Here is a 24,794-nt window from a genome sequence, read left to right on the forward strand (position 1 = left end):
GAAGCCGTCACCATTGTGTGTGTGTCCGTCCGCCGAAGTGACCTCACGGTAACAAGCTGTTACTTTTCCATTCATACTGGGACGTTTGCCTTGCCTGACTTGATCGAGAGCGACCGTTGGTCGGTCGTTCGGTCGGTCCTCTCAACGGGCGGCGTGTATTTGGTCTTCCGACGGCTTCTGGGTACTCTGTGTTTGTGTCGACTTGTAATTCGTCCTTATTGCTCCACAGTGACTGGTTTTAGTATTGTTTGAGTTGTTTGTGGAATTGTTTTCGCGGATCCGTGTGTATCTAGTGTAGTTTTGAATAAGCAGTCATTTTAATGCTGTCTGCGTACTGGATTCGTGGAGGCAATTTGTTTTGATTACTCGGATTATTCTTGCGTTTGAACGTGTTGTCTTGTATAATATTTGTCGTTTTACGATGTCGAGGGTGTAGTTCACCCGTCTGCCTGGCATGGGTTATTCTGTCGTGTGTTGGGCATCGGACATCAGGCAGATTTCGGGATTTGCGTTTCACCGTGACTGGTTTGGGTTGCCGTCCTCTTGAGTGAGTATAACACTGGGCTGCCTGTCTCACCTTACTTACGTTTGAGGAACTTTCCCAGGTCGATCCTTGGAGCACTGTCTGTGGATCACTCCTTTCTTTATTTGGTCTGATTGTGTCAAATGTTTAAAAAATATTTTGTTTAAATTATTCCTATTGCTTGTGGCCTTCAGCTGACAAATAATTTTTAATTCTTTCTTAATAAGGCCTTCAGCCATCAGTGTAGCTTGTGTTACAGTCAATTTTGTTTCAAATGATTGTTTTTAAAAAAATGTTTCCTTAAATAGAGTGTACGTTTTACTGAGCAACCAACGGTAACTGAGTAAGGCGCCGTCCACGCGTTTTACTGCCTTCCCTGAGTCCCATGTTTCACAAATTACACAAATTATTACTTCCAAAGTACAAAATATAGGAACACGAGCCTTCCTGGAAAGAGAAAAGTTCAATTTTCTTGTGCATGCAGTGTGAGCACCACGTGTGTTACACAAGTACGGAAACGGCGGCTCATTTCCCGCCACACACGAAGCGGCTGGTCTCTCGTTATCGAATCCACAGCTTTTACGTCACAAGACGTGAGGTCTGGAGACACGGGAGGCCACCGGCGACCAAGTTGGTCTTCTGCTCCTCTCCTTCTCCTCCGAGCCAACGTGCCAGACCCCACACCTTGCGACTTTTATCTGTGGCGTTACGTAAAAGACCGCGTTTTTATCTCGCCTATGCCTGACACTCTTGAAAGTCTGCGACATTGCATTGTTGAAGCCGTGAATTCGATAACGAGAGACCAGCTGCTTCGTGTCTGGCAGGAAACGAGCCACCGTTTCGATATTTGTCAGGTAACACGTGGTGCTCACGTTGAAAGCATCAAAAATTGAACTATTCTCTTTCCAGCTACGCTGAAATTGTGTTTCCATCTTTCGTAGTTTGGAATCAATTAATGTCTGAAATGTGTTCTTTCTTTTCGATTAGCCTCGTATTATTTTACTAGATCAAATTCTTCTCATTCAGCAACCATTAAAGTTAATTATCCGAATGAAACGGCTGGGTCCTCTGACCAGAACAAATAGGCGTGACGTCTGATGAGTTCGGGGTCTTATCAAATAACACTTTGCTATGTGAGTGGCAGCTAATTTTTCAAGTAGCCTGTTAGCTCCGTGGCGGTAATCAGTCATTTTATACGATCCGAGGTGATACATTCAGCATCAGTCTCATCTGCATACGCACGGTCCCCGGTGAGCGCGAGCTGGTGCTCACAGCTTGTGGCGAGTGTTGCGGAGCCCACTCGCAATGCATTCGCTCGTGTCCTCGACATGCGGAATGTGATAAATATTTATTTATTTATTTATTTATTTAACCTGGCAACATTAGGGCCATCAGGCCCTCTCTTACATCTAACCAGGCATTCTACTTATTTTACATTCATATGTTTAAGTAGGCACGTTAAACTACATCTAGTACAAAAAGTGAAATAAACAATTAGAAAGGTACACCTGGAAAAATACATACATGTAGAGTTTATATTCGTAGATCATAAGTACTGTTATAATTAGACATTATTGAAGAGACAGATTTTAGATAGGAGTGCTAGCAGCAGGGAGTATGAGGGAGACTCATGGTGAAGGGAGGAGAAGAATAGAGAGACATGATGAAACATAGTTAATGAAATATAAAGGAAAGGAAGATTGCGTGGCTAATAGAGATAGATGAAGAGGACGGCATCTCAGGAGCAAGATAGCTTTGCTATTTGACAGATGAGAGGATTGGCCTGGCACATTAATTTTGTGGAGAACTTTATGAGGATGATAGTAGGAAATGCTTCAACTTCTTCTTAAAAGCAGCAGGAGATTGAATTTTGCGCAAGGTAAGGGGCAGTTTGTTCCAGAGGCGGACAGCGGCAACTGAGAAGGAGTTTGCAAAAGTTTTTGTTTTGTGAGTGGGCACAGTTAGGATACCAAATAAGAGTGACCTCGTGTTTCGATTATGATGGCATGACAGGTTTTTAATCTCTGAAGCAAGGTACTGGGGTGCTTGCGCGACGAGGAGTCGGTGAAGTAGACATAGAGTGTGGTAGTCACGCAATTTGCCCGGCCGCAGCCTCCCTAGCTCGGAGTATGAAGCACTAACATGATCATATCGGCGAATGTTGCAGGTGTAACGCACACAGGCATTCATGGTTAGCTCTAGCCGTCTTTTGTTTTCACTACTCGTGCCTTGTTGAATCACATCACAATAGTAGAGGTTCGGTAGAACGAGTGCTTGCACGAGCTGGCGTTTCAGGTCCTGTGGAAATATGTTGCGAAACTTTTTGAGAGCATAGAGACAAGCAGACGTCTTTCGGCACACTGTGACTGTATTCTCCGCCCAGTTGAGATGCTCATCCAAAGTTACACCCAAGTCCTTCACTGTTTTCTGATATGGTAATGGAGTACCGTCGAGCAGAATAGGAGATAGCCGTTCGCGGAAATCTGAACTTATTAATTTCTGATGGGCTATTAAGATTACTTGCGTCTTTTTTGCATTTAGTTTAAACCCCAGGTTTTTCTCCCATGTCACTACTGAAGACAGATCATCATTCATCTGAGCGATTGCAGTGTTTACATCTTCAGGTCTGACGCATAGGTAGAGCTGGAGGTCGTCGGCATAGAAATGATATTTACAGGAGGACAGAACCGACGAAATATCGTTGACATATAAAGAAAACAAAAGTGGTCCTAAGACTGATCCTTGTGGCACTCCCGAGGAAACATCTTTCCAGGAAGATTTTCCATTTACGCAGACAACACATTGCTGTCTGTCTTAAGTAGCTTTCAAACCATCTCATTGCACTATCAGAGAAATTAAGCTGTTGCATTTTTCTGAGAAATATGTCAAAGTTAACAGGGTCAAAGGCTTTCCTGAAGTCCAGTAGCGTCAATATTGTTGCCTTTCGATTGTCGATGGCATATTTCAGGTCATCAGTTACTTTAATTAGAGCAGTGTTTGTGCTGTGGTGTTTACGGAAACCGGATTGAAATTTGTCATATAAGCTGAATTCATGCAAGTGTTCAGTGATCTGGTCATGAACAATATATTCAAGTGCTTTGGAAACAGCAGGCAGTATGCTAATTGGTCGGTAATCACTAGGCAGTTGCGGGTTTTCGATCTTAGGGATGGGTCGAATTATGCTTCTTTTCCATGCAGTGGGGTATATTCCGTTCACGAGGGAAAAATTAAATATGTCAGTTAAGACAGGTACTAAGATATCGGCAACATTCTTAATCATGGTTATACCGATATTGTCGTTGCCTATTGCATCAGAAGAGATTCTCATTATTGCTTTTCTTACCGTATTTGTTGTTACATGTTTTAGATTGAAGGTATCGTTGTTAGTTACCCTGTTTCGGGATTCTTGTGGACGGTAATTATCAGTCGTGCAGGTATTCAGAGGTGCAGAGAAGAATTCATTTAATTCGTTAGCTGACACATGAAAAGTAGTTTCCGATTTTGCCTTTCCGACCCCCAAGCTACGGAGATTCTTCCATAGAGTCGTGGGCGTCAGATCGCTGCATACAAGGGAGCGAGCGTGCCTGATTTTAGCATTGCGAATGCATCGTTTCACTCTGTTCCGTAGCTTTCTATATTCTTCGAAACGCTCTGGTTTCGGATCTGCTTTGAAACGCCTGTGGGCAGCATCCATATTAGTCATCATTTGACGTAATTCAGATGTCAGCCATGGAGCAGGAGATTTTCTTACACGGACTGTGCGCACAGATGCATGTTTGTCATAGAGGGCAGTGAGTTTATCACCAAGTTCATTAATTTTGCCGTCGATTGTAGGTTCTCTGATTATTTGATGCCATGAGATTTCTGAGCAATCGGCTGTTAGAGCGTCAAGGTCAATACGTTTCATGTTCCTACAAGTTATGTAACGCGATTTGATCCTTGGGGGCTGCACAGAGTAGGCCAGAAATATTACATCATATACTGAGAGGCCAGGGGCCGATGTTTGACCAACATCTCTTACTTTATCAGTCTGTTTCGTAGCGATTACGTCTATAAGAGTATGACTGTGCGCCGTATGGTGTGTAGGTTGTAATGGAAGAATGTTCATGCTATTGCAACTAAACAGTCTTCTTAGGTTTATTGCGGAGGGAGTGTCTCTTAGCAGGTCTATGTTCAAATCACCTATTACGATGACATGTTCGTATTGACACTGAAGTGAATGTAATTCTGACTGGAAGGAACTCACTGAGCTTATTTTTGGCGGCTTGTACACGACGCCAGTCAAGAATTTCCGACTTTGTGTATTTATTTCAATGAACATGAATTCAGCCTCTGCCCGCATCTCGTGGTCGTGCGGTAGCGTTCTCGCTTCCCACGCCCTGGTTCCCGGGTTCGATTCCCGGCGGGGTCAGGGATTTTCTCTGCCTCGTGATGGCTGGGTGTTGTGTGATGTCCTTAGGATAGTTAGGTTTAAGTAGTTCTAAGTTATAGGGGACTGATGACCATAGATGTTAAGTCCCATAGTGGTCAGAGCCATTTGAACCATTTGAATTCAGCCTCTTTTTCTTCAGCAGGATTTGACGTACATAAGACTTTCGCTTTGAGATCTGTTCGTATATACGCGCCGACCCCGCCACCTCGCTTTTTTGATCTGTCTGCCCTAAGAAATGTGTACCCGGAAGCAGTGATTTGGTTTCATGTTCTGTGGAAACTGATTAACTTTCTGCATCGGCCACAGGATCCAAAACATGGCATTTTTCACCGAGAACGTTACGAAAAGTGTGCGGCACGGTGCACGCTATTTTGGGTAGTGTGAGGTGACGAGATGGCGGACAAGGCCGCCAAGCCAAGCGGCAGGGCGAGGGCGCTGCTTTCCTCGAAGCAGCCGTCGCGGAATTGGCGCCAACCACCTCCTCCGGGAGGGAGGGATTTTGACTGAACAGAGAAACCACTGGAAGGCACTAGGTGCGGAATGACGAATCCAAAATTACGAATGATTAGTTTAGTGAGCGACCAGGACTAGTAACGAGTCTAAAAAATAAAAATGCTGTTATTCGGAGAGCCATATTTTATACGAGTAATGTAAGTCAGTATTTGCAACAAGGGAGGTAGCCTGAGTGGTGGCGGGGAATGTGGCGACCGCCGATCGACGCATTTCAGTATCGTTCAGCTAAGTTGGAGGCAGACGCCGAGCAGCGACAGCCGCTGCGCAGGATCCACCGCAGGAAGGGCGTGCCCTAGGCGCTCGGCGGGACCGGCTAAGTTTCGTGGCAGCCGAGTACCACACACGGAAGGGTCTCTCGGATGAGCTTCGTAAATAATTTACTGTTTATTTATTTAGCTGTCGTATTATTTCTGAGATGCTTTTCATCATAATTCGGTAATGCGTTTTTTTCAATTAACTATCGACGAGTATTTACTGTGCCTTACGGTACGACAGTATCATAACTTGCCACTATACTATTCGGGAAGTCGAGTCATTGCTTTGACGCAGACACGAAGAAAAGCAGAACTTGTTTGTCTCGTTTATACATAGTAAGGCCTAATGGTCATCCCCATATTGAGTATTTAATTCATTTTTATGTTATTCCGGAGTCGGCAACTGACTATCGACGGGGCCTCGGTTACACTGTTATAAGAAGCTGTGGAACAGTGAGGAAAAGCAGTGGAGGCGCTTAGATAATAAATGGTGTCGTACGGTGAGGGACAACCGTCCACCGGTAAGAGCCGAGTCAGCTCGGCAGCGGCGCCCACTCGTGTGAGAGTCGCGCGCAGCTCACTCACCTTTGCCGCAGGTGGGCCCCGTGAAGCTGGTGGCCGAGCAGTCGCAGACGAAGCGGTTCCAGCCCTCGGAGCAGGCGCCGCCGTGCAGGCACGGCTGCGAGCTGCACTGCGCCTCCTGCGCGTGGCACGACGGCCGGATCGCGCCTGCGGCACACGCGATACGTCACTGAATCTCACAACACTGCGCCCTGTAATCAAACTCGTCAAACGTGCTGTCTCACTTTTCACTAAAGAATACCATACAACTACTTAATATTCCACACCAGACATTAATACACTTCGCACAGGCGCACTTTGTAATGAAACTGGTCAGTGATGCAATCTCACTGTTTACTAAACGATGCGATATACAATACGATACATTAACATACACTCCTGGAAATTGAAATAAGAACACCGTGAATTCATTGTCCCAGGAAGGGAAAACTTTATTGACACATTCCTGGGGTCAGATACATCACATGATCACACTGACAGAACCACAGGCACATAGACACAGGCAACAGAGCATGCACAATGTCGGCACTAGTACAGTGTACATCCACCTTTCGCAGCAATGCAGGCTGCTATTCTCCCATGGAGACGATCGTAGAGATGCTGGATGTAGTCCTGTGGAACGGCTTGCCATGCCATTTCCATCTGGCGCCTCAGTTGGACCAGCGTTCGTGCTGGACGTGCAGACCGCGTGAGACGACGCTTCATCCAGTCCCAAACATGCTCAATGGGGGACAGATCCGGAGATCTTGCTGGCCAGGGTAGTTGACTTACACCTTCTAGAGCACGTTGGGTGGCACGGGATACATGCGGACGTGCATTGTCCTGTTGGAACAGCAAGTTCCCTTGCCGGTCTAGGAATGGTAGAACGATGGGTTCGATGACGGTTTGGATGTACCGTGCACTATTCAGTGTCCCCTCGACGATCACCAGTGGTGTACGGCCAGTGTAGGAGATCGCTCCCCACTCCATGATGCCGGGTGTTGGCCCTGTGTGCCTCGGTCGTATGCAGTCCTGATTGTGGCGCTCACCTGCACGGCGCCAAACACGCATACGACCATCATTGGCACCAAGGCAGAAGCGACTCTCATCGCTGAAGACGTCTCCATTCGTCCCTCCATTCACGCCTGTCGCGACACCACTGGAGGCGGGCTGCACGATGTTGGGGCGTGAGCGGAAGACGGCCTAACGGTGTGCGGGACCGTAGCCCAGCTTCATGGAGACGGTTGCCAATGGTCCTCGCCGATACCCCAGGAGCAACAGTGTCCCTAATTTGCTGGGAAGTGGCGGTGCGGTCCCTTACGGCACTGCGTAGGATCCTACGGTCTTGGCGTGCATCCGTGCGTCGCTGCGGTCCGGTCCCAGGTCGACGGGCACGTGCACCTTCCGCCGACCACTGGCGACAACATCGATGTACTGTGGAGACCTCACGCCCCACGTGTTGAGCAATTCGGAGGTACGTCCACCCGGCCTCCCGCATGCCCACTATACGCCCTCGCTCAAAGTCCGTCAACTGCACATACGGTTCACGTCCACGCTGTCGCGGCATGCTACCAGTGTTAAAGACTGCGATGGAGCTCCGTATGCCACGGCAAACTGGCTGACACTGACGGCGGCGGTGCACAAATGCTGCGCAGCTAGCGCCATTCGACGGCCAACACCGCGGTTCCTGGTGTGTCCGCTGTGCCGTGCGTGTGATCATTGCTTGTACAGCCCTCTCGCAGTGTCCGGAGCAAGTATGGTGGGTCTGACACACCGGTGTCAATGTGTTCTTTTTTCCATTTCCAGGAGTGTATTTCACATACCACCCTTTTCTGCATATACATTCGTGGTGTGCATATAATTTACATCACCTTCATATATATCGATAGAAAGTATGAGTACGTGTGTAGATGGTATTTAATTCAAATTTCTGTGCCTATTTGGTATTTCTTCGTATAATTTATACGTTTACAAATTTTTGTTGTTAAAGTAACATTTGTAATTTATACTCTTATTGTTTGCTGAAGAATTTGTAAACATTCGAAGAATGTACGTTACGAATGAAGTGCTTTTCTTAATATTGTGATTACTATCTTTGATGAAAACTTTTAGAGAGAGTGTTTTCATTAGCAGCATTTACAAGTTGTATACTGGACCTAATCTCGGGGGAAGTGGGTGGGTGTGTGACTAGAAAACACAACTGTTAATAAAATGTGGAAAAACGAAACAAATAGCCTGTGTCTTTTCATTTCAAAAATGTATTTGAAACGAACAGAGCCCTGAAATTGTACTTGTAAGCGTGATCGACTTAACAAAATAACTGAGTCAATAACAAGAATCAGTACAATGGAAACCCAACAGAAGATAAGTGAAACATCATTTTTCATAATTTCAATTCAAATTCGCGGACAATCTAACATTTTCCTCTTATTTTCTCTCGAGGTATCCAGAAATACAGTGAGAGGCTCCTGTCTCAATCCGTCTCATACAATTGTTATCTGCAATATGTAATTTAGATTCAGTTAGTCTGGCACATTACTCTTTTGTTACTTGTTATATATGAATCACAGCTTGGAGACGGACTGCATCGAGAACCATCATTGATTTAATTTTTTTTGTATTTATCAACAACTTGTGGTGTAATTGTGGTATCGTAGATCGATATCACCCCCACCGGCGTCTCACAATTGGCAACGAAAACGCGTATTTTCGACAGAAGCCGACAGCGGTGGTGCAGCGACACGGCGGGTCACACCTGGCAGCGGCCTGCGCCACGGTGGTGCAGAGTGGCTGGCGGCAGCGGGAAACTCACAGTGCACGATTCTCTTCGTAGAAAGACAAAGGTCATTCTGACCCACATTGCGAGTTCCCTACATCAGTCGAAAGCGTACATTTGGGGCAAACCTATTGTTCTCATGTGACTGACGCGTCCTCAACGTATTGTCCATCTAAACGGATTACGACGCACTGCACATAATCCGCCCTCGACCAGTTGTTTGGTTGAGTGGCTTTACGTGTCACCCCTACCCCTCATCCTCACAACCGCTGTGGAAACCTCCAACCCCCCCTCCCCCCCTCCTCCCTGATATAAGTACGCTTTTTGTGTCACTAATTAATTATATCGTTCAATTAATTAACCCATCACCTCTGGGAAACACCCAACCCTCTCCCACCAGGGAATCGGCCCGAAAAAGACTCAGTCGGTTGGTCATTCGACGCGAAATCCATTGCAGTGTATGGAATATCGTTTAAACAATTTCTGGTAACAAGGCAATATGTGAAACAATGTTTGTTTAAACAGTTTACGGGCTACAAGGCAGTGTTTGGAATACAGTTTATTTATTTATTTAAAGAATTTTGTCACGGAATTGCCTGCAATACAGTTTATTTATTTAAGGAGTTCGGTGGTAAATCGGTTGCAGTGTGTGGAATATTTATACAATTGTGGCTCTTTTTCATTCTGATCACATAAGGAAACAAGTGAGTACACTGTCACAAATCCCTGAAACATATCAGATAGACTTTCTCGTGTCTCGCATCTCGCGCAGGCTGTCCCGAGTCGGAGTCCATCGGCAGTGGGCAGTGCCGCACTGATCCCTGGAACAACACCTCACACCCAGTCGGCGTCGTCTTCCTTCTCAGGTTGTCACGTCCTGTTTCTGCAAGTGCGAACCAACCTCCTTCCTTTCAGAGCAAATGACTAACTGGGAAACGATCACGAAATATTGCTCCAGTCAATAAATAATTAATTTCGCGTCACAGGATCGTGATTAGAGCATATGAGGCGACGTGGTAGCTATTTCACACACAAATTGACGATGTCACATAACTAGTAGCAGGCTGATTCGAAATACACTTTACAAGAGATCGGGACTACTTGTTCCTCCAGAACACATGAAGACCGGTTCAAATGGTTCAAATGGCTCTGAGCACTATGGGACTTAACTGCTGAGGTCATTAGTCCCCTAGAACTTAGAACTAGTTAAACCTAACTAACCTAAGGACATCACAAACATCCATGCCCGAGGCAGGATTCGAACCTGCGACCGTAGCGGTCTCGCGGTTCCAGACTGCAGCGCCTTTAACCGCACGGCCACTTCGGCCGGCCTTTGCAGATGACAAGGAACTAGCATGGAATATTTAAACAATTACAGTTTTTCGTACCGCCATGGACTCTAAATTGACCCAACCTTTCTGGCGCACTTTCATTATGGTAAACAGTGACTGCTTCAGAAGTTAATAGATCTGATGTTGAAACTGTCCTGGCAGATTAAAACTGTGTGCCGGACCGAGACTCGAACTCGGGACCTTTGCCTTTCGCGGGCAAGTGCTCCGCCAGGACAGTTTGATATCAGCGCACACTCCGCTGCAGAGTGAAAATCTCATTCTGGAAACATCCCCCAGGCTGTGGCTAAGCCATGTCTCCGCAGTATCCTTTCTTTCAGGAGTGCTAGTTCTGCAAGGTTCGCAGGAGAGCTTCTGTAAAGTTTGGAAGGTAGGAGACGTACTGGTAGAAGTAAAGCTGTGAGGACGGGACGTGAGTCGGGCTTGGACAGCTCAGTTGGTACAGCACTTGCCCGCGAAAGGCAAAGGTCGCGAGTTCGAGTCTCGGTCCGGCACACAGTTTTAATCTGCCACGACAGTTTCATATCAGCGCACACTCCGGAGCAGAGTGAAAATCTCATTCTAAATCTGATGTTACGCAAAGTACAGAATACCGTCAAACAGACACACGCCTTGAAGATGTAACAGAACTCGTCAAACGTTGCTTCAGAAGATGTGGCACAGGAAATATTAATTAAATCGTTAGTATAGGCGTTTAAACAACTTGCTTTACGCACACACACGCACGCACACACAAACACACACACACACACACACACACACACACACACACACACACACACACAGTTGAAATAAAAAGCTCCACACTGCACAGTGTTTGCGTGCATAAGCGATAGTGTTTTTGATGAGAAATGTCATTAAATAATCCAAACCTACAACCATTAGAAATCACGACAGCAAGCGGTTGTGTACAAAATGATAGTTGGAATTTCGGATTCCGACACAAGTTCATATCGTCATGGTTACGGAATTTCCGACCACTATAGGTCTGATAACAGCATTTTTTTAAAAGTTCATTCAGGATATTTAATGATAATGATAAGATATTAGTGAGTGAATTTAGAAGGAAACTTTTGCACCAGTGCAGGAAGTAATTCGAAGGCCACATTGCTGTCAAATGTATGCTGCAATGTTGCCAATTCTCCAGAAGACGCTTGCTAACGTGAGACGTCTCTTCAGCTCGTAACCACAGGACAAGCTCGCGAAACACAAGACGTGGCAGCGCCGGCGTTGGCGCTAGTGCTGCTTGCTACCACTCTGACGGGGACCTGAATTAACAGACGTACAGGCCAATTAGCTACCGAACATCACATATAAATATCGTGGGAATAATTTACGGGCCCCTCCTTTTAAGTAGCTGTCGTAGCAATTTTTTTTATTATGTCTTATAAGAACTGCAAACTAAAAAAAATATTCTCCAGAAGCGATTGGGTTCTGTAGTATCACCTGACACCGTTAAGATAACGAGTAAATAATATTCTTTTTGCTATTAAATACGTGACAATAATGTTTATTACGTAGGTTCCTTTGTCACTACTGCTGACACATAATAAAACAAATGAAACCACAACATTGTTAAACGATTACAAAACGGGAACATCAACAAAGACATTTCATAAACTGCGAATAACACATTATTTCATCTACATCTATATTTCACATGCCACATTAAGTTGTGTGATACCACTATTTCCACATTTGTTTACTCCAGGCGCGAATATTTCGTAGGAAGAACGATTGCTAGTAAACCACTGTGTGCGCAGGAATCTCTCTAATTTTATCCCCATGGTCTTTCCGCGTGATGTAAAGAGGGGTATCCACATATTAGCTGAATACTCACGTGTCGTAAGCTCTCGGCATTACGCAGCTGTGCACACCGCCACGTGGGTCTCCGCTGTTGCGGCGTCTGCAACTATATGTGACTAAGCATCTCTCTGAAGCTTTCGTGCTTACTAAATAGCCTCGTAACTCACGGTGTTGCTCTTGTTTGGATTTTAGAATGATGAGTAGCTTTCAAGTATTTGTCAAACGGTTGATTTGTAAGCTATCAGTAAGCATACCTCAACTTGAAACTAAATGACGAAATTATTTCTGCTAAATCAAGACCCTTACCTGGTTAACAGGGTGTTAACTAACCACGAAAGACGTTTAATATACTTTTCTCCACAAGTAACCACGTGACCACGTGTTGGAAATTGCAATGGTGTGATGTAAAATTTCGTGACACGGTTTTGTACCCAGCACATTATCGGATGTGTAACTAAGTAAAATCAAATGTTAAATATCGAATTCACCAGCAGCGAGATTTATCAACATGTAATAACGATACACTCATTTTCTGCCCCGGAAACGAACCCGGCACCCACTGTCGCCCTCATCCAGCCATAAACAGATATAAATTATTAACTGCTTGCTCACCATTAGTAAGATACTCACATATTTGACTAAAAATAATGGCAGCTATCGTTACGGTTGACAATTTATGAAGCGACATTAAAAATGAAAATTATTTTTCGCTGATAGTTCGGTGTGTACACACTATAGTTTACAAGGAAACTATAAATATTTTTGTACTGGACCAGGGTTCCAACCCAGGTACGTTCCACTCATATAGAACCAAATTCGAACTCCATCACCAAAATTTTCTACGTCTCAAATTTACATTAAATATGAGCCCTGTGAACGTAATGCCCATTGGGTCATTAAAATAAAAAAAAAAATAGTGCATGTTTACCCGAACAGAATTTCTGTCTTCTGCGACCACCGCCTTTCTTGTGGCGCACTTTAAACAGGTGCCGGCCGAAGTGGCCGTGCGGTTAAAGGCGCTGCAGTCTGGAACCGCAAGACCGCTACGGTCGCAGGTTCGAATCCTGCCTCGGGCATGGATGTTTGTGATGTCCTTAGGTTAGTTAGGTTTAACTAGTTCTAAGTTCTAGGGGACTAATGACCTCAGCAGTTGAGTCCCATAGTGCTCAGAGCCATTTTTTTTAAACAGGCTCTGACCCTGATGCTGGCGAAGGGATATGCGGATTCTGAACCATGGTGTGACATAATATTCTTCACTTGGTGTTACCAGCGATGCAGTAGATTCGTTAGTGTGCGTTAAAAATGAACGACGTATGTGAGAATCAAACCCACACCACGCAGTTCAAATGGTTCAAATGGCTCTGAGCACTATGGGACTTAACATCTATGGTCATCAGTCCCCTAGAACTTAGAACTACTTAAACCTAACTAACCTAAGGACATCACACAACACCCAGTCATCACGAGGCAGAGAAAATCCCTGACCTCGCCGGGAATCGAACCCGGGAACCACGCAGTTATCAAACTAGAATCCACAACTATATCGAAACAGTAATGTCATGTGTAACGGACACATACCGATTGCAGAATTTAAGAATTAAAGGCTCTGCCTGAATACCGGTTCAGGTAGAGAAACGACGTACACCAGCAGTGTGCCCGTGATGCCAACTGCATTCTTCTTCTCACTTGATTCTGTAACCACTGAAATAAAATCACATACCCCCCCCCCCCCCAACACGAGACGTTCAATTTCGTTCCTCCATTCCTGCTGGGAGATTTGTTTTCGTATTGATCGGCTCTTTTTCTTTCTGCCGACGAAATGTGACAAAATGTGGCCTGTAATAGATCCACAGCTTGTAGGTGAAGGACTTTAGTTTCCTCTTAAAACGTCTTAAGCAACAACGATCTTTGATTTCCCAAAAATGAAATGCTCACTGTCTAGATAGGAAGAGTTTTAAATCAAAGTCCCCAAAGTCTGTGCAGGTATATCTCTTCATCTGACGGCACTGCAAAAGTACTTGTCCTAAGAGGCATCACAAGTTGTGTTCGTATAGCTATAGAAATTATTAGTTGAAGCAGAGTTTAGCACCTGTAGGTATGGTACTGCTAGAAATACAGAAGTATTATATACTGAAGGCTGAGTTCATCCTGAAACTGAGGCGTATTTATAATACGGAAGCTACTGGAGATTAAATGTTCTTGATTTCCTCCACAAAGCATTCGAAGAAGTATACACACAATACTACAAATAATGTAAAGTAGCATTGTCCACCTAAACTAATATCTCGTTGTTTACATCAAATTAAAAAAAAATTGTAATGGCAGGATTCGTACCTCATTCTAAGAGTTTTCAATCCTAGCGCTTTAGCCACTGCACTAACCCGCCACTAGGTGAATGTGTTGTTACAGACGTGTATGGCGTGCTTTAGCGAGACCACCATGACCTGAATCACTACATGAATCTAGATGTTGCTTTAAATCTCTGAAAACGATTCCATTATTACTATGTATGAAGATCAGAGACAAAATAATTGCCATGATACTCAAAATAAAACTTAAGAGGAACTTATTTATGAGATAATTTTCGCAGCATGTAGACGGGAATGACTGTGGCTTCTGGGGCGAATAAAGTGCTGTCCAGCTTGTATGGCACTTAGTTTCCTCTTGCCTTGTCACTAGGTTCTTGCCTGCAATGTCTCAGCTCAAGGAATTCGATAAAGGTCGCATTCTTGCACTTTATGAAGATGGATACTGTATCAGCGCCATTTCCTGTGCCCTAGGATACAGCAAATGTACCTTTCATCTCTGGGTAAAGACATGAAGGCCACGTCAACCGCCGTCATCGCCCCGGGCGTCCACGCACTACCACGGAGTATCAGGACAGTAGTAGACTCAAATGCAGTGATGGCGACCCATTCAGGATCAGCACAGAAATAAGGAACATCCTTCAGCTAAGCGTGAGCAGGTCGACCATACGACGACGTCTCAACGTCAAGGGAAGGTGTGGACGAAAATCCGCGGTTATGGAAATGTTGAAAGAGCAACATAGGGCTCCCAGGTTAAACTTCGCTCTGGAGTACAGGAACGAGTCACTCTCATACTGATAGCAAGTTATATTTACGGAAGAGAAGGTGTTTTCTACTCCGCCAAATAGTTCTGTCCTTGTATATTGTCCACGTGGAGCGAGATTGGTGTGGCCGAGCGGTTGTAGGCGCTTCAATCTGGAACCGCACAACCACTACGGTCACAGGTTCGTATCCTGCCTCGGGCATGGATGTGTGTGATGTCCTTAGGTTACTTAGGTTTAAGTATTTGTAAATTCTAGGGGACTGATGACCTCAGATGTTAAGTCCCATAGTGCTCAGAGCCATTTTTTGAGCGAGATTTGACAGAAACTATTGTCATCAGAGGCAAAGATGTCACGGTTTGAAGATGGATATCAGCAGACGGCTGTGGTGTTTTGTGGGAACTGCACCGTCCGCTTGCTGCCAAATACTGGAGAACATAATGCTTCCTTCTGTTCGTCAGAGGTTTTCGAGAGGTAGTATAATATTCCAACATGACCGTTCTCCAGTCCATACAGCGAATTGTGTAAAACAATGGTTTCAACTGAATGGAGACATAGAACTCCTGGACTGGCCTCCAAAAGGTGCTGACCTCAATCCTGTAGAGCACGTATGGGCAGAGATGGAGAAAATTATTAGGTGTAGAAAACCTACACAAATAACCAAGGCATCGCTGTTGCAGAATAATAGATTCATCCGGAAACTTGTTGCCTGTGTTCCCCGGCGGTTAAATGCTGTTCAAATGGTTCAAATGGCTCTGAGCACTATGCGACTTAACTTCTGAGGTCATCAGTCGCCTAGAACTTAGAATTAATTAAACCTAACTAACCTAAGGACATCACACACATCTATGCCCGAGGCAGGATTCGAACCTGCGATCGTAGCGGTCACTCGGTTCCAGACTGTAGCGCCTAGAACCGCACGGCCAATACGGCCGGCCTAAATGCTGTTGTAGAGGAGGATGGAAACAGGACACGGTACTAAATCCATTGTGTCATTAGGGAGGAAACTTTATCAAAAAAGAACGTTTTGTTTACCGTTAGATTACTCTTATTGAGCATTTACGTTACTATAAACAAAAGGAAAATGTGTTTGCCTTAAACTTTTTTCAAACGAAGATGTAATATAACTAAATCGAAAACGATTGATCATCACCAGCTGAGACATTTAACTGAAAGAAGAAGACCATAATATACACATAACTCAATTAGTCTATTTCACTCTTATTCAGTCATTCAAGGGACTATTGATTTTAAATTATTTTGTGATCATTGATCAAGAAGATCAAGACGACTATGGGAACAATATTTTTTTTCGCATGGTAAATGACGTCAAATCCGACGAGTGAAAGAAGTAATTTAGTTTGACGTCAATGAGAAGGCATATTACTTTGAGTTATTTGTGCAGGCAGGACTCCAGTACCGACGGGAGCATAAAAGAGAGATTATTTATATTTAATACTGAGTGGAAAACACAATACCGAAAGTGAATAACCAGAAAAGTTCGAATATGACTCGCACTGTGTGAGTTCTGCACAAACACAATTACGTACTTATAACAGTAATTCCTTTTGCTTAATGCCCTGGTGCAAGTTTTTGTATTGGACACCACTTTGGTGACTTGTGTGTCCCTAAATTACTCCAGTCGTCCAAGTGGGGCGAAACCAAGTACAGTTAAATGGGTAAACGGAAATACGCGATGTTTCTGGCCAATCGTCACATCAAAGAGAGGTGAACACTAGGTTAAAATGAAGACTGGAAAATCCATGGTATAAACGAAATTCGACCCGGAGACTTTTCCAATTGCAGGCGCGCACTTTACCGCTAAACCAGCACGCCCAATACTGCGGACTGTAGCTTTTATCGATTACGTTTGCGAGTATCAGAACGTTTGACATACCAGGCTGTATCTTTCGAGAGAAGTGCCTTAGGAGTTAAATTTATTTATACAGCCACGGTACCGTAGACCTTAGCACGTGGCACAAATTTCTACTTCACATCTGAGAACAAGAGGTCATAGCAGACGGAAAGACAGGCAGATGGATAACGATTGGTAAAGAAAATGTATTTTTCCGTGCCATATCATTACAAATCAACAATTTTTGGATTTGTTCCTTTACTTGTACTTTATTATGTTATGTATCTGCACACACTGCTAAATTCCAGACTTTTGTGGTAGTTCCGTGACGCTCCTGTATGACTGTGGACTGAACATAGACAAAGAGCATTTCGCGGCCGAATTTACATAATCTGTTGATAATCCTTAACGACTTGGGGTTTATGAATTAATCAGACAGACGTTTTTTGTACATTTTCATTTTTCTGAGTACAGTGCATACTAAATATGGATTTTAGTTACTTCTGGAAACGAAACATCGTCCTCCTATAAATCGTCGCATGAACGACAAAATAGATACATAACTACGTGATTAAGTGATAGTAAAGCTACAGAAATCACTCATTGAAAGAATGGGCACTGCACCTGAAACTGTAGTGACTGTATTAAACACAAAAAATGCGAAAGAAGCAGCTCCTTTGCTAACATCATTTTACCGTAGATATCCTGATGAGACGTCCCAATGATTGGAAAAAAGCACAGGTTATTCTCATTTTCAGGAAGGGTCGTCGGGAAAATGCACAAAACTATAGGTCTACATTTCTGACGTCGGTCTGTTGTAGAACTTCGCACATTAAACAAGTTTCACAGTTACAAAATTTACTCTGTAAGAATCAACACGATTTCCGTAAACAGGGATCGTGTGCAACTCAGAACGCTATGTTCGCCCACGAGATTCCAGAAAACAGTAGACACTGGTGACCAGGTGGATGCCATATTCCTTGACTTCTTACAATCTTGACTTTTTACTATCGTTTGACCAATACTTTAATACTACTCACCATTCTGAGATCCGTACCAGGTAGGATAGCTAAAACAGAGAAGATCCAAGTAATCCTTTAGTTACTGGATTATTTAGTAAGTACGAAGACGTCAGAGAGTTGCTCATTCAATTCCAAGTGAAGACGCTGCAAAAGAGGCAGCCTCCATGGCGGTATGGTCTGCTGTTTAATACCTAGACCGTAGGTAACTTGATTCTTCCTACTTATACCTTGCAGAAAGGCCGTGAAGATAAAATTAGAGAGATTAGAATGCACATAGGTGCTTACCAGCGATCGCCCTTTCCACGAAACAATCGTGCCTGGAGCGAACAATTGGAGAAGTGATAGTTACGTAGAGACACAGCTTGTGAGATGTGGGTGAAACGACCATGTGGTATTCGCAGTTTATGAAATGTCTTTGTTGATGTTCGCGTTTTCTAATCAGTGTCATGTTGTGGTTTCATTTGTTTTATTATGTGTCAACTTTAGTGCCAAAGAAATCCTACGTAATAGAAATTATTTCCAAGTATTTAACACCAAAAAGAATATTATTTACTCATTATGCCAACGGCGTCAGGTGATACCACAGATCCTAATCGCTTCTGGAGAATAATTTTTTTTAATTTGCAGTTCTTATAAGACATCAATAAAAAAATTGCTACGACAGCTACTTGAAAGGAGGGCCCCGTAAATTATTCCCACGATATTTATATCTGATGTTAAAGTTGCAGTCGGTAGCTAATTGGCCTGTACGTCTGTTAATTAAGGTCCCCGTCAGAGTGATAGCAACCGGCGCTAGCGCCAACGCCGGCCCTGCCACGTCTTTGTTGCGCGAGCTTGTCCTATGGTTACCTACGATTGAGGCGACAAGGAGGCAAGGTTTGTTGCAGATGTCTGCTAGCGTAGGGGCAAAGTCTGCTTTCGGCTGGTGAGCGGCGAGGACGTCTTGTTTATACCGTCCGCAGAGTCGCGAGCGCGCGTAGTTTGTTTACTTCCTCGCCGCAGCTAGTACTCGCGTCCGTAGCCACTGAGTCGCCATGGCTCATTCGTAGGATCCACCTATCCGTCACAAGTAGCGCCGCTTACGTCAAGATGGTAGATGACGCGTTATGTCACGCAGTTTTCGACAGATGTGCGAACACTCTCAAGTTCAAACACTCGGAGGTTACCGTTGACCATGCTGGACTGTGATTACGCACACTAAGTCTTCGAACTCCCGATCGAAGGGCCACCGGACGTAGTTACCTCAGCTTTCCGCCATTATGGGACGGTAATTAGCCACGTGGCCGAAAAATGGAACACCTAAGAGACATACCAGGTCGTTAACGGCGTCCGACAAGTCAAAATTGAATTAAAGAAACATGTGTCATTTTACTTAGTCATAGGCGCTGTCGAGCAATCGTAATGTACGATGTACAACCTCATACGTGTTCTGGTTACGACCAGGAGGCTCATGTACGCTCGGCGTGCATTCAACGTCGGGTTACACAAATTCCATTACATGACACGGCACCACCTCCTACGCTCATGGCCCTCCCTCTCAATTATGCAGGGGTGATACGATCGACTGTCATGACTGACGGAAAACCACTTGAAAGACAGGAAGCGTTAGAATGTACACCTTTCGCCAGTCCTGGAGTGACCAAAAACATTACGGTGTCTGCAGAGATTGAAGAACGCCGCCCATCGACTCTATGTCTTTATGTAAAGATTCTGACGAGAGAATGGAACTCGACGCTAGGGTTGTACCGAATCAAGAAATGGCTATGAGCTCTATGGGACTTAACTGCTGAGGTCATCAGTCCCCTAGTACTTAGAACTACTTAAGCCTTTTTTTTTTTTTGGTCATCAGTCTACTGATTGGTTTGATGCGGCCCGCCACGAATTCCTTTCCTGTGCTAACCTCTTCATCTCAGAGTAGCACTTGCAACGTACGTCCTCAATTATTTGCTTGACGTATTCCAATCGCTGTCTTTCTCTACAGTTTTTGCCCTCTACAGCTCCCTCTAGTACCATGGAAGTCATTCCCTCATGTCTTAGCAGATGTCCTATCATCCTGTCCCTTCTCCTTATCAGTGTTTACCACATATTCCTTTCCTCTCCGATTCTGCGTAGAACCTCCTCATTCCTTACCTTATCAGTCCACCTAATTTTCAACATTCGTCTATAGCACCAAATCTCAAATGCTTCGATTCTCTTCTCTTCCGGTTTTCCCACAGTCCATGTTTCGCTACCATACAATGCTGTACTCCAGACGTACATCCTCAGAAATGTCTTCCTCAAATTAAGGCCGGTATTTGATATTAGTAGGCTTCTTTTGGCCAGAAATGCCTTTTTTGCCATAGCGATTCTGCTTTTGATGTCCTCCTTGCTCCGTGCGTCATTGGTTATTTTACTGCCTAGGTAGCAGAATTCCTTAACTTCATTGACTTCTTGACCATCAATCCTGATGATAAGTTTCTCGCTGTTCTCATTTCTACTACTTCTCATTACCTTCGTCTTTCTCTAACCTAACCTAACTAACCTAAAGACATCACACAAAAATTCAAATGGCTCTGAGCACTATGGGACTCAACTGCTGTGGTCATCAGTCCCCTAGAACTTAGAACTACTTAAACCTAACTAACCTAAGGACATCACACACATCCATGCCCGAGGCAGGATGCGAACCTGCAACCGTAGCGGTCGCGCGGTTCCAGACTGTAGCGCCTAGAACCGCTCGCCCACTGTGGCCGGCAGAGTTGTACCGACCTCGGCTTTTCTCCCTGAGGGGGATGCGATACGGGAACCACTAACTCTTTCGGACACAGAAACCCGTGTCAGCAAACAAAGGTCACCGAGAAAACGTAAAAAGCGACGTCTCACACCATCAGACGATTGCCTCCAGCGGACGTCTTCTCCAGTTGACTACCGGACGGCCGCCGAGAAAGGAAAATGGATGACACAGGATCGCCCTCGCCTGTCACTCTGTCTGATTTCGACAAACCCGATTCCGCTCTCTCAGGCAAACAGACGGCAAGCACAACGCCCGCCGTTGGTACGCAACCAGAAACAATTCCGGATTCACCCTCAGTCACTCAGCCCACAAGTGTTGTACCGCAGCCACGTTGACTTACGGACCTTGGGCGGATGACATTGAAGACGATTCTACGCCCGTTGTGGTGGATGTCGACAGCGGTCCCTCCTCCCATACCTCCGCCCCTCCCGAGTAGCAACAGATGACGACGCGGACGCGGCCTGCAGGTTACACAGGATTCGGACCTTTTACGGCGACGCTGACGGCGGCCCCCACCGCAGGAGACGATCTACATACCTATCGCTTAACGACCATCAACATTAACACCATTCGGACACGTACGAAGTTGTTGCTGCTCCAAGACACGATCAATGCAGCAGACGTTGACATTGTCTTTCCCCAAGAAGTCTTCGTCGCCGATTTCCCGGATATGTATGGTTGTAAGGCCCATGTGTCCCACTCCTCGCCAACTGACAGTGGAGTCGCAGTTCTCCTCAGAGAGATCCTCGAGGCGGACCAAGTCCGATATCTCCCCGATGTTAGAGGAATGGCCGTAACGCTGCTAGGCGTCCAGTTTATCAAAGTGTACCCCCCTCCCGGAACAAATCGCCGTCGCGACCGATCGCTCTTCTTCGCAGAAGGAATAGCACCGCTTTTTCAGGGCAGGCACGATGATTTGACATTAGGGGGCGATTTCAATAGCACCGAAGAACCTAAAGATCAGCTGCCACGCCATTCACTGTGCCCTGAACTTGGGACACTCATCATCGATCTCCAGCTGGTAGACACATGGGAACATGTCCATGGAAATCGACCGGGATACACCCATTTCACGAGTCACTCGTCTAGTCGCATCGATAGGATTTACGTCTCCCTTTGTCTCGCGGCAACGTTGAGCGACGCGGAGGTGTGGCCTGTAGCCTTTTCTGATAACGAGGCCTATATATGTGCCGTCACTCTTCGTCGCCAACGGATGTGGCGCAGCCAACATCCCTGGAAATTAAACCTTGCTCATCTCGCTTCTCCGGATTGTCGACGCGCCATCGAAGATACGTGGAGTTTGTGCCTCCGCCGCCTCCCGACATATCCTACTTCGATTAGTTGGTGGTTAAACTGCGCCAAGCCGGCCCTACGGGGAACCTTTATTACGTATGGTCGTGGAACTGCTTCTCGGAGGCGTCAGACCCTCGATTTTTATTTCACTGTCCTTCGCGAATGCACCTCCCTGCCACCCACACCAGAACGACAGATGACAGTACAGCGTGCGAAGGCACAGATCGTAGCCCATGTGCGCCGACACCTCGAAGGGACGGTCGTCCGACCGCGAACACATGACGTACTCGCAACGGACGACCCACAATGTACCACGTCATTGGAGAACAGAAACTGCGGAGACCGACGCTGATAAATGCCATCACCACCATGCCGATATTGGTACAGCCTTCTTCGACCATTACGCGCGACTTTATTCTGCTCAATCTTTCGACTCGACGACGGTGACAGGAGTCTCACAACGGCATTGTCCCACAGGATTTACAAACTGAATCATCGAAAGACATTACGGAAGACGAAGTTATCGACACCGTAGGTAAAGGAGCGGCGAATAAGTCTCCTGGCCCCGACCAGCTCCCTGTGGAGCTTCATAGAACTCTCCAGTATTTACGCTACCTTACATCATCTCACCAGATCAGACTTCCCTAGGGGGTATCAACAACATCCACACAGCACTGTGTCGATACCGTGACATACTAGCCCTAGCCAGGGCACACCGCATCCCGGGAGCGCTGGCATCACTAGATTTTGCCAAGCTTTTAATCGAGTGGATCACGGGTACCTAACGTCCGTTCACTAACACATGCAGTACCCACAGCAATTCACAGACGTCGTGTTCCGCCTCCTCCGAGGGGCGACTTCCAAAGTGCTCGCTAACGGGCGCCTCTCGCAGTCCCTCCCGATTTTCCGATCGGTGCGTCAAGTCTGCCCCTTGTCGACCTTACTCTATTCTCTGGCACTGGAACCGCTCCTCTGTGGCCTCCGTCAACGACTCACCGGCCTCACCTTACGTGACGTCACATTTCACTGTACAGCATACGCAGGCGACCTGGTCCTCGTGTTCCGTAATCGCGACGATGTAATCAGCGCACTAGAATAGATTACCGCGTACGGTACAGCTTCCGGCAGCTGTCTCAGCGTCACCAAATCGGTCGCCATGGCCATAGGAGACAACCGCCAAGGCCATTGCAGACGGGCTGACCCCAGCGTGTGTTGACCCCTTACAGCTTCGTGGCACTATCAAACGTCTCGGAATAGAGTTTCACGACGACATGCGGCGCACTGCGGCCCTTAACTACCGCCGCTTATTACAACAAATTCGGGTCCAGGTCTAAAACCTTCGTCTGCGGACCCTCGACAGTCTTCAAAGGACTACGTTGTCAATGTTTACCCCGCATCGCGCCTTCCACACATAGCGCGTGTCCTTACAGTACCGTTAGCTGCCTTCGGGGCCTACGTCAGTTCTGGCATGCTCATCAGTTACGAGTCGCTGACCCTTCCCCCAGAAATGGGAGGTCTTGGTCTAGTCCATGTGCACGACAGTGCTGTGGCCCTTTATGTCAAGCTGTGGCGCCACCGCCCGAAAAATTTGACAGGTTTGCTGCTGGAGTCCTTAGCTCCGTCCCCCCTTATGCCCCCACTGGCGGCGCAAGACGTACCCCCACCCTTCTACTACTTCGGGAACTTTAACATTGAACACAGCTATGTCCGTATTGCAGTACCACCGACGAAACAGGCGTCGGCGCAGGATATATATCATGTCCTACAGCAGAGGCGCCCACCAAACATCGTGGAGGCCAAAAGCCCTCAGGTTAATTGGAAGATGGTGTGGCAGACGATACACGCGGTTACACGATCCACATGGTACATCACAGTCATCGGTAAGCAGATCAGCCGATCACGCCTCCACAAGATAATTATGACGCAATCGCCTCTATGTGTAGACTGCAGAATGCCAGTCAAGGACGAACACCGTCTCACATGTGGCGCGGCAGAAGACGTATGGCGCTTGGTGCGACAAATTTTGTCGTATTTTCTGCGAGTGACTCCGGAACATATTACACCTCGGTTTCTACTTTTTCCGGATAAACAGCATTTCCCGCACTCCAAAACCAACGCAGTCACGTGGATCCGTGAGCATTCGACTTTTGGAACTAACTACAAGAAGTCATTGCAAGATCGTACATAACCCAAAGTACGGAAGTATTTTTCTAATTACTTAGGGAGAGCCCTTCGCGACCCTCCACGCAGCTGGATCATCAACAGGTAGGAGAAGACACCCACTGACTGAGCTGACAAGACTAGCAAGGGGAGTGCCAGGGTTGGGAAATGAAGTTCGGAGTGGGACGGCGCGTGTTTGCAGCACTGCCCCATAGAGTTACAATGCCCCAGCCATACGGACAGATGGCCAGCCATTCACGAGAAAAACGCTCCGAAACTTTCAGTCCTACTGTATACAATACCCATGCGTCCGCTCACTGAATCGAATGGCGCGGTGGCCGATACAGTATTGGTAACAATTCGTGCTTCGTATTTTCAAAGTATCTATTTGCTTTTCCTTATAAGCATGG

The 24,794-nt window shown here is 45.9% G+C and overlaps 1 protein-coding gene across 5 annotated transcripts in view; it reads right to left on the reverse strand.

Moving 5' to 3' along the window:
• LOC126260117 (neurexin-1a) overlaps positions 1-24,794 on the reverse strand; it is a 2,420,624-nt gene that overhangs the window by 436,985 nt on the left and 1,958,845 nt on the right. For all 5 annotated transcript variants that reach the window (XM_049957356.1, XM_049957358.1, XM_049957357.1 and 2 more), the window contains one exon: positions 6,308-6,451. In XM_049957356.1, the coding sequence (XP_049813313.1) occupies positions 6,308-6,451 (144 nt within the window). The remainder of the gene's footprint in view (positions 1-6,307; positions 6,452-24,794) is intronic.

Source organism: Schistocerca nitens, chromosome 5 (assembly GCF_023898315.1).
Source record: "Schistocerca nitens isolate TAMUIC-IGC-003100 chromosome 5, iqSchNite1.1, whole genome shotgun sequence".
NCBI lineage: Eukaryota > Metazoa > Arthropoda > Insecta > Orthoptera > Acrididae > Schistocerca > Schistocerca nitens.